At 35.8% G+C, this 15,080-nt stretch overlaps 1 protein-coding gene across 4 annotated transcripts in view; it reads left to right on the top strand.

Annotated features, from left to right (window-relative positions):
• CHEK1 (checkpoint kinase 1) overlaps nt 1-15,080 on the top strand; it is a 40,809-nt gene that overhangs the window by 1,243 nt on the left and 24,486 nt on the right. For 2 of the 4 annotated variants that reach the window (XM_063093835.1, XM_063093836.1), the window contains exons 3-9: nt 767-990; nt 2,079-2,143; nt 2,234-2,303; nt 6,588-6,776; nt 7,557-7,661; nt 9,811-9,906; nt 14,837-14,945. In XM_063093835.1, the coding sequence (XP_062949905.1) occupies nt 767-990; nt 2,079-2,143; nt 2,234-2,303; nt 6,588-6,776; nt 7,557-7,661; nt 9,811-9,906; nt 14,837-14,945 (858 nt within the window). Of the gene's footprint in view, nt 1-628; nt 669-766; nt 991-2,078; nt 2,144-2,233; nt 2,304-6,587; nt 6,777-7,556; nt 7,662-9,810; nt 9,907-14,836; nt 14,946-15,080 lie in introns of those variants that run through there. The other 2 variants (XM_063093838.1, XM_063093837.1) reach the window with 2 other exon arrangements.

The following is a 15,080-nucleotide window of genomic DNA, read 5'->3' as shown; positions in this document are numbered from 1 at the left end:
TGGCATCTTGGAAAATAGATCTTTATATTTGAAATCCAAGACTTTTTGGCAACTGAAGTTACACAATCTTTTGTAAGAATTAATTTGTTTCTTTTTCTTTCTTTTCTTTTTTTTTTTTTTCTTTTTTAACGTTTTCTTTGTAAAAAGTTGGAAGAGACCTGTGAAGTCATTGTTTCTCTACCCACTTATTCTGTCTTGGGGTTTAAGCATAGTGGTTAAATTAGCAAATGAACAGAATCTGGAGACGGGCCTTCCAGGTTTCAAATCCTCACTCTTTCACGTACTGGTCATTGTTTTGTGATTTTAGGCAAGCTTCCTAATGTCATTGTGTACCTCTATTTTCTCATCTCTAAGATGGCAATAATAGTGTCTACCTCATAGGTACTTAGAAGTTTCTATAGGTGTATATAGTATGGGATTAATAAATGTTAGGTAATGCTATTAAAATTGTATGAATCGAACAGGTATGTATGTGATGTGGCCTAGAATTGCTATTATCCTAATTTAGTTTATGTTATCAAGCATTTAGTAAATGGCTTTTGTGTGTACAGCATAATGACGTCTTTGGAGTGTTAGCTATTGTACTTCACATTTCAGAAAGGAGTAGTATCTGTTGAGTACATGGCAGAAATCATTTCCTTGGTTTCTTGGTGGAGAAAGTAATAAAGGTAAAATAGACTTGGTTGAATCATGTGTCATCTTGAAGTTTTAAAAGAAATAGAATTTGAATGTCTGTAATGTTATAACTCTTCCTTTTCCTTTTTAGAGTTCAACTTGCTGTGAATAGAATAACTGAAGAAGCAGTTGCAGTGAAGATTGTAGACATGAAGCGTGCCATAGACTGTCCAGAAAATATAAAGAAAGAGATCTGTATCAATAAAATGTTAAATCATGAAAATGTTGTGAAATTCTATGGTCACAGGAGAGAAGGCAGTATACAGTATCTATTTCTGGAGTACTGTAGTGGAGGAGAGCTTTTTGATAGAATAGGTATACAAAAGATTTAAGATAATTATTCTACTAAATGAGTTGCTAAATTTGTTCATTGCCCTTTCAGAATACCTTATGCAATAGTGAAATTGGAGTAAATTGTTTTTTGTTTGTTTTGTTTTGTTTTTTGCAACTTGTGTATTAACACATGAAAGCATAGATAGTGACAAAGAAAACTCTTTTCTCAAATTATATGAATGATTTTGACCAGGATTGCTGTTTTATAGAGTCTAAGAATGATGAACTGTAGTTTCAAGGTGAAGTATATCATAAATGCAGTGTGATACAATACTGTTCGTATAACTTTTTTCTTTGTGGACAATCTATTTACATGAAATCATTGTATATATTTACAGATACAAAGTAGTAGCACGTTGTTATATTTCCTCTTCATTTAAGTGAAATAATTGAGAATTTTCTAGGATTGTTTTGTATATATTAAGTAAATTCTGTTTGCTACTTAAATGTTCTATGTAGATTCAAAGGATTCCTATCACAGAACACTGAGAAGTACATATTCTGTGGCTCTAAAATTATTACTTAAAACAATTATATTAACACCTAATTGATTACTAGAATCTCCAATATGAATCTAAGGAGAGAGTTGAGGGTAAAAGAAATGATGAGTTCATGAGATAGATCAAAATGTAAAAAGATAACTGACAAAAGAACATTTCTTTATAAAATTATGTTTCTTGAAGGAACTTCATAGACATTCATGGTTTTGTAGTGTGAGAGAGTAAATGAAGTTTTAATCTGTTAAGTATTTAGTGAAATTGGCTTAGATTTGCCCAGGCTTCCACTTTGGCCATTAAATTTCAGGAGTGGGCAAAATACTGACATAGCATTTAGAAGAAATAGGAGAGAATTTGGAAGATACTAAATCAGGGTTAGTATCAGAGTAAGCAGGGGCTTTCATGGCATGGCTAGCATGCTTGATTTGGATGATAGTTTGTTGTTTCTATGTAATTTTCCTGTGATGTTAGTTTACTTTTGCCATTTAACAGATGGGAAAATGTGAGTTATTAAGTACTGTAGGTGTTAGTGGACACCTAAATCTTTTGTGATGCTTGATTTTATTCTTATAGAGCCAGACATAGGCATGCCTGAACAAGATGCTCAAAGGTTCTTTCATCAACTCATGGCAGGGGTGGTAGGTACAGTTGACTTCTTTCCTTTTACTTACAGTAAGTATGAATTAAGTTACCAGATTCTGGTGTGTTTTTCTCTGCCTCCCCCTTAGGTTTATCTGCATGGTATTGGAATAACTCACAGGGATATTAAACCGGAAAATCTCCTATTGGATGAGAGGGGTAAGTTTAACATTTTGTCACTGCTACTGAAATTATTTTAATACAGCCATACAAGGCAGGATTAATCTTGCATTACTGAAATTACACGACAAAAAATCTGAGAAGTCAAGGAAATTTGGGAACCTCAGTGTATTTGGACTTCTCAAGTCTTTAATGATATAGTTGTGGATGAGGTAGAGAAATCTGACTTTGATACAAGGATAGCTCACTAGATGAATAACTATAAGAATAGTCTTAAATAATTTTTTAGTGTAGTAATAAAGGTAAATTTCTATTAAAATACTTTGGATCTTAACCTTGTCCTGTTCGCCCTTTTTTATTTTTGACTTGGATAAAAATGCAGGAAGTTTAGTTGTATTTTATGGGTGTCATAAAACTGAGAGGGACAAATAGTGAAAGTGTTAGCTTATAGAGTCATTATCAAAAAAGATGACAGAAATGTCAGTTGTGTTAGGCAGTGGTTTTTGCCTGTATTGTTTAATGCTCTATTCCTAGCATTAGACTAGTGCCTGGCAAATAGTAGGCTTTCAAAAATATTTATTGAATGAATGAATGAATTTAGCAGACCAGAGAGGTGGGTTAGATCTAACAGAAAAATCTAAAGTCCAGTATTTGTATTCAAAAAAATAACCAATATGAGGGTACTTCAAATGGTTCATGGAAAAATGGAATAAAAAGATAATACAGGGGCTAGTGGGCTAACTCAGTTGGTTAGAGTGTAGTGTTATGACACTATGGTCCAGGGTTCGGATCCCCATACTGACTAGCCACCAAAAAAATAAATAAATAAAATAATACAAATCTTTCCATGAACTTTTTGAAGTACTCTTGTACCCTTGAATGGCATAATCTTGGCAGCAAAACAGGTTAAAAAAAGACACTTACTAGGCAGCAAAGTTAATATTAGTCACCTGTGTGACTTGGTCATAGAAAAACTAAGATGATAATGTCCAGAATGAGGAAGGTAGCAGTCCAGTGCTACTCTGGTGAGGCTATCCTGGAAATATTGGGTTTCCTGTGAAAAACATGCAGACCACTGAAGTACTTTCGTAAGAGAATGACCAAAATAATGAAAGGGCTATAAAGTATGCACAATAAAAAATAATTGAAGGGACTAAGGGGAAACTTGCTAATTGTAAAATATGGTTCTTTAGAAATGTGGGTGAAAACTATATGGAAGCAATTTACATTAGTACAAGGATGATCCCCATTAATCTATTCACAAACAGATAGGTTGCTTTGGAATGTAGTGAGTTTACATTAGAGCCAAACACTGGCTTATTAATTATCAGGGATATTGTAAAGGGAATTTAAACATTGCTTGGTTGGACCAAAGTACTTGCAAAATCTTGTTCAACTCTGAGCTTTACTTATCTAGCCTTATGAAAATTTTTTCATTTTCATCAAAATTTCAGTAAAATTTTATATACACAGAAAATTTGGTGTATGGGAAAAAAGGAACTATAGGATGGTCTGTTGATGAATCCTGAGAAATGACAGCCCAGCACAAGCTGTGAGGATTTGTTTTGCTTCATTTTCATGCTGTTTTCATTACTTTTTGAAGGCTAATAGCCTTGATAGTGTTATACTCACTCCCTCCTTTCCTTTTCTACAAAGCAAGTCCTTTTGTGATTAAATGCAGGTTTCAAGCTACACAAAACTCTGGAAAAGGATTACTTTTCTTAAATATGAGAGGAAGTGTAGCATAGTGTTACCAGCTTGAGCTTTGGAGTCATTTCAACGTAGGTTTGATCTAGGCCACCTCATGCTAGATGTGTGGCCTTGGGAAGTTGCTTAACTTCTCTCTGCCTCACTTTCCCCATCTATAAAAAAGGGATAATAAAAGAATCTGCATGGGTTGTGAGATAAAGAATACACACACACATTTGTGTGTATTTTTGTCATAGTATGTACCTGGCACATAGTTGATACTGAAAAAAAAATGAAAACTATTATTATTATATATAATTTAATGTAAATTAGATCATAGGTTATATGCTTTCTTACGTGCATGTGGATTTTACTTTTTACTCTTTTAAATTGTGTTTCTGTAGCCAACAAATCTTTACTTTTATTTAAAACTTAAAATTCAGGCACACAAAATTTTTTATAAAATATACATATTATAATAAAATATAATAAATACCCATCTAACCACCTGGCTTAAAAAAAAATACAGTATTTATATATAAAGAATGTTCATAGTGGTGGTGTTTATAATAGCAGAAAACTGTAAACAACTCAGATTTCTATCAGCAATAAAACAGATCAATTATGAAATGATTTATAGCTACGAGCAATAATGGATGAATTTCAGGAATATAATGATGTAAAGCAAAAGACAAATGCAGAATAATTTATATGGTCTGATTCAGTTTATAAGAAGTTCAAAAAAAATGTAAAACCAAATATATTGTTCAGGGATACAAACAGAAAAAAATCAGAAGGAAAAGCAAAGGCATAATAAAACAAAATTCAGAATGTTAGTTACCTCTGAGAAGGCAGGGGAAAGAATGTATTCGGGGAAGTATTTACAGGAGATTTCAAAGGAAATAGAATGTTCTTTTTCTCAAACTGTGTGTCAGGTGAGTGGATGTTCATTATATTGTTTTTCTTTATATATTTTATATAAATATCTTTTGTTTTTACTCAATATTTAGTAATAATCTTTTAGAAAAATAAATAAAACATTGCCAGTATTTGAAGTCCTGTGTATTCCTTTACAAATGTATTCCCCCTTTCTTTTTCCCGATATAACCATGCTCCTAAGTTTCAAATTTATTATGTGCGGTCCTCTAACCTAACCGAGTATTATGTTTCAGAATAACAAAATAGCAAAATCCAAGGAAAACTGTAGTCATCCATGAGTATTTTAAGTGATTACTACTTATAAGTAACTTGGAACTCTTAATCTCAGTGATTTGTTCAGATTGTGTCTTATATAACTGTTGAAAGGATAATCATGGTAGCTACTTCCCAAGTCAGATACAGGTAAACATCATCAGTGGCTTACATATTATATTGTGTGAATGTACTTGATTTTTAAAGAATCAGTCCCCTATTTTGGGACATTTAAGCTGTTTCTAACTTTAAAAAGAAATAGAACAGTGATGACTGTTCTGTAAATTTGTGCAAAGGCCCAATATAAAAATTGAGTCATGTTATAATAAGTATTTGTTAGGCCACTAGACTTTTTTCTGACTTATACCCTATTCCATGTCTGCACATATAGATACCATTTTTTTTTAAAAAAACTACCTCTAATTTTCATTGTATACATTATAAGATTTAATCATTTCTTTATCAATGGACATTTATTTACTAATAATATTGCTATGAATATCCTTATGTTTGTGAATAAATGGGATTTTTTCAGCACATATGGTCCTACAAGTGGGAATTGCTAGTTCAAAGAGTGAATATTTTACATTTTGACATCTTCTGCCAGGTTACCCTCTGAAAAGTTTGTACCAACTGACACCTCTGACAATAGAGGACTTTCCCTAACTCCTAAGACTATGTTAGATACCTTTACTGTAAGATCCTGTAATGTTTTATGTTTTTATAGCATTTATTACAGTTGTCTTCTGTCAGTCTTCACTGATCTATCTACTGCCTGCATAGGCTAGCACTAGTGCCTGTCACTTGGTTATAGTAGATATTCACTATGTATAAGTTAGGTTGAAAGTCCTGTCTACAGTTTGTGTGTGGTGAAGATGGGAAGTTACAGTGGAAGTTTGATCTTCTGGTTTGTTTTTTTGTACAGAGTTCTTCGTCCTTTTCTCAACTTAGCCACTTTGACAAGAAGTTCTTGTGGTTTGTGGATCTCAGTTTGATGTGTCTTTACATATTTTCTTCCTGCCAACTGGGTTTGTTTGCTACTGAGAAAGTTGTGCCTAGTATGTTACTGATGTCTCCTCCTTGCCCTCCACTGGGCAAGGGCTTTGCTCTGCTTTCTGCCCAAGTTTGGAGTACTCTTTTTCCAGAAGGACAGTCCCTTTTGACTCCAGCATCTTTCTTTAAGGTGGTCGAAACTCTTGTGTGTTGCTATTTCTCTTAAACTAAAGGAAGAGATGGGGCTTTTTCTAGTTTTAGCATAGATGATGTCTTTTATTTTTTTCTTTTTTAAAATTTGTTTTCGTTTATTTTGGTCATTTTCAAGTAGAGAGTTCTACAAACCTTAAGTAACACCAGTGATTTTTTCCAATAAAACTTAATTTCTTTAAGAATATCTACTTGCAAAAAAATTTTTATCCACTGTTATCCTTTTTTCTTTTGGTTTAGATAACCTCAAAATCTCTGACTTTGGCTTGGCAACAGTGTTTCGGCATAATAATCGTGAGCGTTTATTGAACAAGATGTGTGGTACTTTACCTTATGTTGCTCCAGAACTTCTGAAGAGAAAAGAATTTCATGCGGAACCAGTTGATGTTTGGTCCTGTGGAATAGTACTTACTGCAATGTTGGCTGGAGGTAACAGCTATTTTATCACGATAAAACTCCTGTCCTGTGAAAAGTCAGATTTGTTACACCAAAATAAATGAAATAAACCAAGGGAATCCATATTTATATAATAGTATTTTAATAATTTGGGCTGCTATAACAAAACTGTAGACTGGGTAGCTTATGAACAACAGAAATTTATTTCACACAGTTCTGGGGGCTGGAAATCTGAGATCAGGGTGCCAACATGGTTGTGTTCTAGTGAGAACCCTCTTCCTGGTTCTGGCCATCTTGCTGTGTCCTCATGTGGTGGAGAGCAGGGACACCAGAAGCAAGCTTTCTGTGTCCTTTTATAATGGCACTGATCCCATTCACAAGGGCTCTAACCCTCATTACCTAATCACCTTGCAAAGGCCCCACCTTTAAATACCATCTCATTGTGGGTTAGGATTTCAACATATGAATTTAGGGTGGGGACACAAACATTTAGTCCATTGCAAAGAGTAACATTTATAACTAACTTGGAAGTTTTAACCCCAAAAGCTTTTTAGAATAAGGTATGTATAGTTATTAAATGAAAAGTCACCACAGCTATCTCTTTGAATATTCATGTAAACATTTTTGAAAAGAGCAGGTCAAGAAGTGGTTCATCTATCTTTGAAGTGCCTCTGAAGTTTCTTAGTTTGAAAACCACACTGAATTAATTTGGAGGAAACTTTTCATAGATTTGTATTATTGATTATTTTCCCTTGAAGTTTTTCTGTATAATGATATAAACTCTCAGAAAACTGGGACATGTTTCTATTTTAGAATTGCCATGGGACCAGCCCAGTGACAGTTGTCAGGAATATTCTGATTGGAAAGAAAAAAAAACATACCTCAACCCCTGGAAAAAAATCGATTCTGCTCCTCTAGGTAACTGGGTTATCCTGATTGAAAGTATTGATTTCTTGGATAATGAAGGTCTTGTGCTATTTGAATTTTTTTTTTAATTTCAAGTAATCGCATAAATAACCTATGGTCCTTGTAGATAAATACAAGTTAAAAATTAAGGAAAAAGCAACACTTTAATCCCAGGGCTCAGAAATAGCTTTTAAAAAATATTCTGTTATGTGTTTCTACACTTTGTTGTAAATATATTATTGCCCCTCAATATCCATGGGGGATTGATTCCAGTAATCCCCAAGAACACCAAAATCCACAGATGCTCAAGTCCTGCAGTTGGCCTTTATGAAACCCCTGGATGTGAAAAGTTGGCCCCCTCTATATCTACCCCCAACCCTCCATGGGGGGGTATCTAAACCCTTGACCTTGGCATTACAAGGTGACACTCTTGTGCTAACCAGTCAGCCCCACATCCTGCTTATTTTGATCTATGGTTAGTTGAATCTGTGGATGTGGAGCCCATGAACAAGGAGGGCTGGCTGTACTTGTTTTTATTGCAAAAAAGTCTCGTATAAGTGGACTTGTACAGTTTAAACCCATGTTGTTCAAGGGTCAACTGTGTGATAAATTTATCTGTATTATATATGTAAGTTATTATAAGTATTTACAAAAAATGAGTGTTTGTACAAAAAATGAGATCATACTGTACATACTATTTCATAACCTGTTTTTTGGTTTCAATGCTCTGTGAATAGTAGGGTATATCATTGTTTTTAAAGACTAATGGTATTCTGCTATTCATATATGCCTTACTATATTCATCCAATTCACTATGTTGGAGATTTAGATTTTTTCCAAATTTTCATTTGTAAAGGAGATATGACAAGTGTCCATGTAACTTCATCTTTGCACATACCCTTAAATTATTTACCTAAAATAAACCCCCAGAAGTGAAATTGTATGGTCAAAGATGTATGTAGTTTTTAAATTATTATGGCTTGTTTTTCCAGAGCGCTTTCCAGAAAGTTTGTACCATTTCATGCTAGTCTCATGAGTTTACATTTTGAAAAAAAATTTTGGGCCGACCCTGTGGCTCACTCGGGAGAGTGCGGTGCAGGGAGTGCAGCAGTGCTGGGAGCGCAGCAGCGCTGGGAGTGCTGAGGCTGCGGGTTCGGATCCTATATAGGGATGGCCGTGCGCTCACTGGCTGAGCGTGGTGCAGGCGACACCACACCAAGGGTTGCGATCCCCTTACCGGTGACAAAAAAAAAAATCCTAATCTAATAGGCTTATAAATGATACTGTTTTTTATTTTTATTTTAAATTTAATACTAATGAAGGTATATACCCTTTATGTATTAATTAGCTTTTTGTCTATTTTGCTCTTTTTTTGTCAAGGAGATTTATTGTTTTTCTTAATCACTTTGAGATTTGTGGTTTTTGTTTAAACACATTACTGTCACATTGATATTTGTTACAAATATTTTTTGCAATTTGTCATTTTTTGTTTATGCTATTTTGACATGTAGAAGTTTTATATTTTTCAAATCTTTAATTTGTCCTTTGTGTTTTCTGACTATATTGTCATGTTTGGAAAAGTCTTTTCTAACCCTAATATTTGATTGAAAAAAGTTTCCAATGTTTTCACTTAGTGTTTTAAAGGCTTCATTTTTATATTTAAATCTTTGGTTCATTAGAAAGTAATTTTGGTGTTGAGAGATGTATGGATTCTTTATCAAGATAATTAAGATATCTTAGGATTATGGTTATATTAATCCCATAAAAAGTTATTGGTAAGTAAATTTCCCTATAGAACTGAATTAGGAAGTCATATGAGAACATGATGTATTGGAGTCATGAAATTTAGTATTAAAAATGGCTAACAGGATTTTTGTATCTTTTTGTTAATGAAGAGAAACATTTCCACCTGGCTCTAGTTCTGCTTATTTGTAAACAATTGAGAATCAGGTCTGGAAACAATATTCTAAAATACAGACAATAGCAAAGAATAACTGCATGAAATTAAAGCAACAATTTAGTAGCTTTATTCTTTCCCTTCCCCAGAAATAATATTTAGATATAAGGAGGCCAATAGAGAATGTGTTCCCTACCATAAGCCATAGGCTTTTCTATTCTGCATGACCCTTTTGTAAATGTTGTCTTAATGTTTTGTTTTCAGCTCTGCTGCATAAAATCCTAGTTGAGAATCCATCAGTAAGGATTACTGTCACAGATATCAAAAAAGATAGATGGTACAACAAACCACTCAAGAAAGGTAATATTCTGAAAATACAAATATTTTCTTCTGTGGAAGAAAAGGTACTTGCAAAGTCAGTATCACAAGTCAAGAACACAAGATAGCTGTGGTCTCTGTGCTCATGGAGATTATAATGTCTAGCAGGAAAAACAAATACAAAAAATAATTTTGTGTATTAATAATTATAAAAGGGAAAATAAGGGTACTATAGCTAAGTGTTTGACCAAGTCTTGAGGAACAGGGAAGACTTTTCTTCCTCAGAAAATGACATTAGGGCCAGCCCCGTGGCTCACTCGGGAGAGTGCGGTGCTGGGGAGCGCCGAGGACGCGGGTTCGGATCCTATATAGGGATGAATGGCTGGTGCGCTCACTGGCTGAGTGTGGTGTGGACCACACCGTGCCGAGGGTTGCCATCCCCTTACCAGTCAGGAAAAAAAAAAAAAGATGACATTAAATCTAAGATTCGAAGATTAAAGAGGAGTTAGCCAGGCAGGGTGTTTGGCAGATTTAATTCTGAGCAGAGGAAGCAGCATTTGGAGTACCTTAGATTTTAGAAAGTGGTGCATTTGAGGAACTTGAAAGAAAGTCATTATGGTATTGACCATGTCTGTCTTCTTCATCATTGTATCACCATCGGTTAGCACAGTGTATGGGGCATCATAGGCATGCAGTAAATATCTGTTGAGTAAATGAGTGAACAGAGAGGTGTGAGAAGGAGAGAGCTTTGAGATGAGGCAAGAGAGGTTGATAGTGGCCATATTGTGGAGCAGGACCTTGTAAGCCATGTTAAGGATTTGGGGCTTTAACTTAAGGCCATTGGGGAAACTTCTGAGAGAGCTCAGGCAAGAAAATGACATAGTCATATATTTGATTTTAGTTTTCTGGCTACTCCTTTTTTTTTTTTTTCATTGTTTTTGATGGATAGGAAGAGGTTAAGAGTGGAGTAGGCTTTTGTACTATACTCTAGATATGAGAAGATGGTGGCAATGGGATTGAAGGAAAGAGATGGATTCCAAAGAAATGTAAGAGCTAGAATTGATAGAACTAGTGATCGTTTAGATGTGGAAAATGAAGGGGAATGAAAAATCAAGATGACTTCTGTGTTCTGGTTCTGGTAACTCAGGAGGAGAAACAGATTTTAGGGGAAATTTTATTTGATTTGGACATGTTGGATTTGAGGAGCTAAATAAAAACTGTTCAGTAGTTTTTAGTGTGTTTGCGTGTGAGTGTAAGTGTAACTTAGGAGACACAACTAAGTTTGAGATGCCAATTTTGGAGTTTTCTGAAAACAGATATAATGTAAACCATGGCGGTAGATGAAATTGAGTATTTGGAGTTTTAAGGAATGCCAAATTTAAGTGGTGGACAAAGACCAGGGAAACAGAGAAGGAGTAGCCAGAGAGGTTGGAGGAATATCTGTAGTATTTGAGGTAAGAGAAGAAAGTACATGACAGTGGCAGATACTGTTAAGTGGATTAATAACTTGAAGCCTAAAATTTGTCCATTGAATTCCATGATATGGCAGTTATTTATGATCTTAGCAAAAACAGTTTTGATGGAGAGTTGGGAGTAAATTCTAGAGCACAGTGATTGTAATGTAAAAGAGAGGTAAGGAAGCAGAATCAGAATAGACAATTCATTCAATATGTGTGGCGATGAATGTGAGGAGAGAGGACAATAGGTAGAGATAAATGAGGAATTTTTAACTCTTTAATTCTTTTTGGAATGTATGTTTCATGTTTTTGTTCTAATTAAAGTTCAAGTCTCTCCTGAGGACACTGCTTCCTCTCAAATGGTGGATGTTTTCTTTCCCACACTCTCATGTCCTTGGAAGTGGGGCAGGCATCCTCCTTGTTCTTCATTGTCAATTTCTCCCTTCTCTCATTCCTCCCCTCTTCATTTTGAATCTCCTATCATCAGACTCTACCACCTATTATTCCCTCCTTGTTATAATCAAGTTCTGAACGCCATATTAAAGTTCCTGCCACACTATCACTCTCTCCAACATGACTCTTGATGTAATTTTTGGTGATTTAGGTATTCATTTGGATAATCCTTCCATTATCCTTCCTGACTGCACAGTTCCTTGACCTTCTCTTCTGTAGTGATTCTTTCTTCACACATCTTGCTTTGATCACCAGTATATTTTTTCTGGCTTTGTCCCTCTGATACCCTGACTTTAACAATCCTTTGATTCTACCTGCACTTACAATCCATTAATCCTATTACTTTTTCACTGTCTCTTATCTCCCCACTCCCTGGTCCTCAGTTCCATCTCTACCTATCTTAAGTTCCAAGGTCAGTCATTATAAATGACTTCTTTGTATTCATCATCTTCAACTTCCTTGTCCCTTTCTCTCTTCAGAGAAACTCAGCCTAAATTAAATCTAGTATTCTACCTTTGCTACACTCATACCTGCACAGCTGATCTCAACTGGAGAAAAATACCCAACAATGTTAACTTTAAATTCAGGATTACTGATCTCAGGTGGAACCATAATGCTACCTGGCAGTCATACTACATTTTCCCACTACTTTCATTATCCTATTCTCCTAAATCACATTTTTATGCCTTTTCTTTTCTCCTTAACTTTTTAATGCCTCCTTCCCATCCTCACTGTCAGTTGATGACAGAACATCCTATTTCACTGGGAAACAGAAATAACCAGAAGGGAACCTCCACAAGCTCCCACCACCATCTCCACCCACCTAACCGCCACTGTGCTCATAAATTCTACTTTGTCCCTGTTGCTATAAACTGCTTCAGATACAAGCCATCTCTTTCTCTTGACTACTCAAGGACGTTGTCTAGCAATTTCTGTTTCTTCATCATTAATGTTTCCTTCTCTACTGGATCTTTCTTATCAGCATACCAACATGCTGTTTCTCCCATCTTAACAAACATAGATAATAATAGTAATAAAACTTCTTTTAACCCCACTTCCCCTTACCAATGTACTATTTCATCTCTCTCTTTCTTTTTACAATTGAACATCTCAAAAGAGGCTTCAAATTTCTAACACCACAAAACTAGTTTCATATTTTTCTATATACTGTGTTGTGAAAAGTCCCTATGCCTGGAAATGCCTTTCCCCGTGAGACTTATTTTCACGTGTCTTGTTCTCTCATCTTGTTTGGGTATTGACTTCCATACCATCTTTTCAATGAGCCTCTTCTGGCCACCTAAACTGTACCCCCGGGCCGACCCTGTGGCTCACTCGGGAGAGTGCGGCCCTGGGAGTGCAGCGGCGCTGGGACTGCCGAGGCCGCGGGGGTTCGGATCCTATATAGGGATGGCCCGTGCGCTCACTGGCTGAGCGCTGTGCGGGCGACACCAGGCCAAGGGTTACGATCTGGTCACACACAAAAAAAGTAATAATAAAAATAAACTGTACCCCTTTTCCCCCAACACACTTTTTAAAAAAATTTTTCATTTTATTATTATTTTTTTTACATTCTGTGCTATTGCAGAGCAGTTGGGAGGGAGGAGGAGCGGAAAGGGGAAGGAAATGTGATGGATGGAGGAAGGAGGAGGGGTGGGATTGAGGCTTGTGGCACCCCCCCACATTCCCACAGGGGAGACCGGGGGGTGGGGGGCGCTTCCAGTGGTGCCTTGGTTATTGCCCGGCTGGGTGCAGATGTCAGGAGGATGTGGCAAAAGCCCTCGCCTCCCACCTCCCCAGCTTGGGAACCCTGGGCCTTTCTTGCTGTGGCTTGGTGGTCCTCGCTGGGCTGGCTGCTCATGTTGGGGGGGGTGTGACCAGGGCCCTCAGTCCCCCAGTGATGGAAGCCCGGGGCACTTCCTGCATCGGCTGGGCTGGTGGCTAACTCAATACACTTTTTTGCTTTATTTTTCTCCATTGCACTTATCACCATTTAACTTATTGAATTTTAACTTTACTTGAACTTTAACTTATTTTATGTTTTTTTGTCTATCCTCAGTAGAATGTAAGATTTAAGAGGTCAGGGGGTTTTATTTTATTTTGTTTATTGCTGAATACCTAATACCTAAAATAATGCCTGTAACATAGTAGTCATAATAAAATATTTGAATGATGGATTAATAAGTAGAACGGTTGGCTAAACTTAGGCATGTTTAAGTGGTTTGAGGACCAATCCAGGAGAGAGGAAGAGGCTGAAAGTCTAAGAAGTGGGTATGGCTCCATAGCACAAATCTGAACATTTGATGGGAGGATGGAAGGGAGGAAAAGTTGGGTAGGAATGCACGTAAATTAGCAGATTTGGTAGTGACAGGTTGAGGTAGTTTCTGTGTAATGGATTTATTTTCTCTGTGACATGGGAGATGGTATCATATTCTAAGTAATGAGGTGATGGAGGGAGGCCTTGGGAATTGCAGGACAGCGTAGAAGTTTTTAAATGATCCTTGTGGAGAAAGGGAGAGAAAACTGACTAGAGAAACAAATAGGATTGACTGGCAGTGTTAAGGGTCCAGGTGAGGATTGTAAACATGATTTATAGTAGCGTCATTTTCTATATAATGGTTATTCTTGGTAGAGCTTTTCCAGAGGAACAGAGATGTTGGCTAGAACAGATTCATCGTACTTATTGCCATTATCATAAATTATTTTTTATTTTAAAAAGTTTTGGTTCTTTAGCTAGATCTCTCTATCTTCATAGAACATTGTTCTGCTACCCATAAAAGACGCCATTAAAATTGTGGTCTTAGCATGACACCCCATACTTGGAACATACTTACAGGTCATGATTTGTGAAGTACCTAATTTGACAAGTAAGTCTTAGCGAGTTTATAATGTGACCACATTTCTTATAAAGTCAAGTAGGAAGAGCCACTATTTGTCTTATATGTATTTTGTGTTAAATAAATGGATTTAGATGTTGTTTTACTTCTTCAAGTTGCCAGTTGGGATAATTAAAAAAATGTCTGCATAGAGGACTTGAACGCATTTGTATTTGCTTTCTTTTTTAGGGGCAAAGAGGCCTCGAGTCACTTCAGGTGGTGTGTCAGAATCTCCCAGTGGATTCTCTAAGCATGTTCAATCCAATTTGGACTTCTCATCAGTAAACAGTGCTTCTAGGTAAGACTAGTAATAAAGATTAAATAGTTGTTGAATGTAGTCCCCACAAAGAATAATGTATATATATATATATATTTTTTTTTTTTTTAATAATGAACATTAATTTTATCAGTGTGAGAATGCTTGTGTGATATA

This window comes from Cynocephalus volans, chromosome 4 (genome assembly GCF_027409185.1).
Source record: "Cynocephalus volans isolate mCynVol1 chromosome 4, mCynVol1.pri, whole genome shotgun sequence".
NCBI lineage: Eukaryota > Metazoa > Chordata > Mammalia > Dermoptera > Cynocephalidae > Cynocephalus > Cynocephalus volans.
The sequence above is the reverse complement of the archived record's forward strand: the minus strand, read 5'-3'. Positions and strand labels throughout refer to the sequence as shown.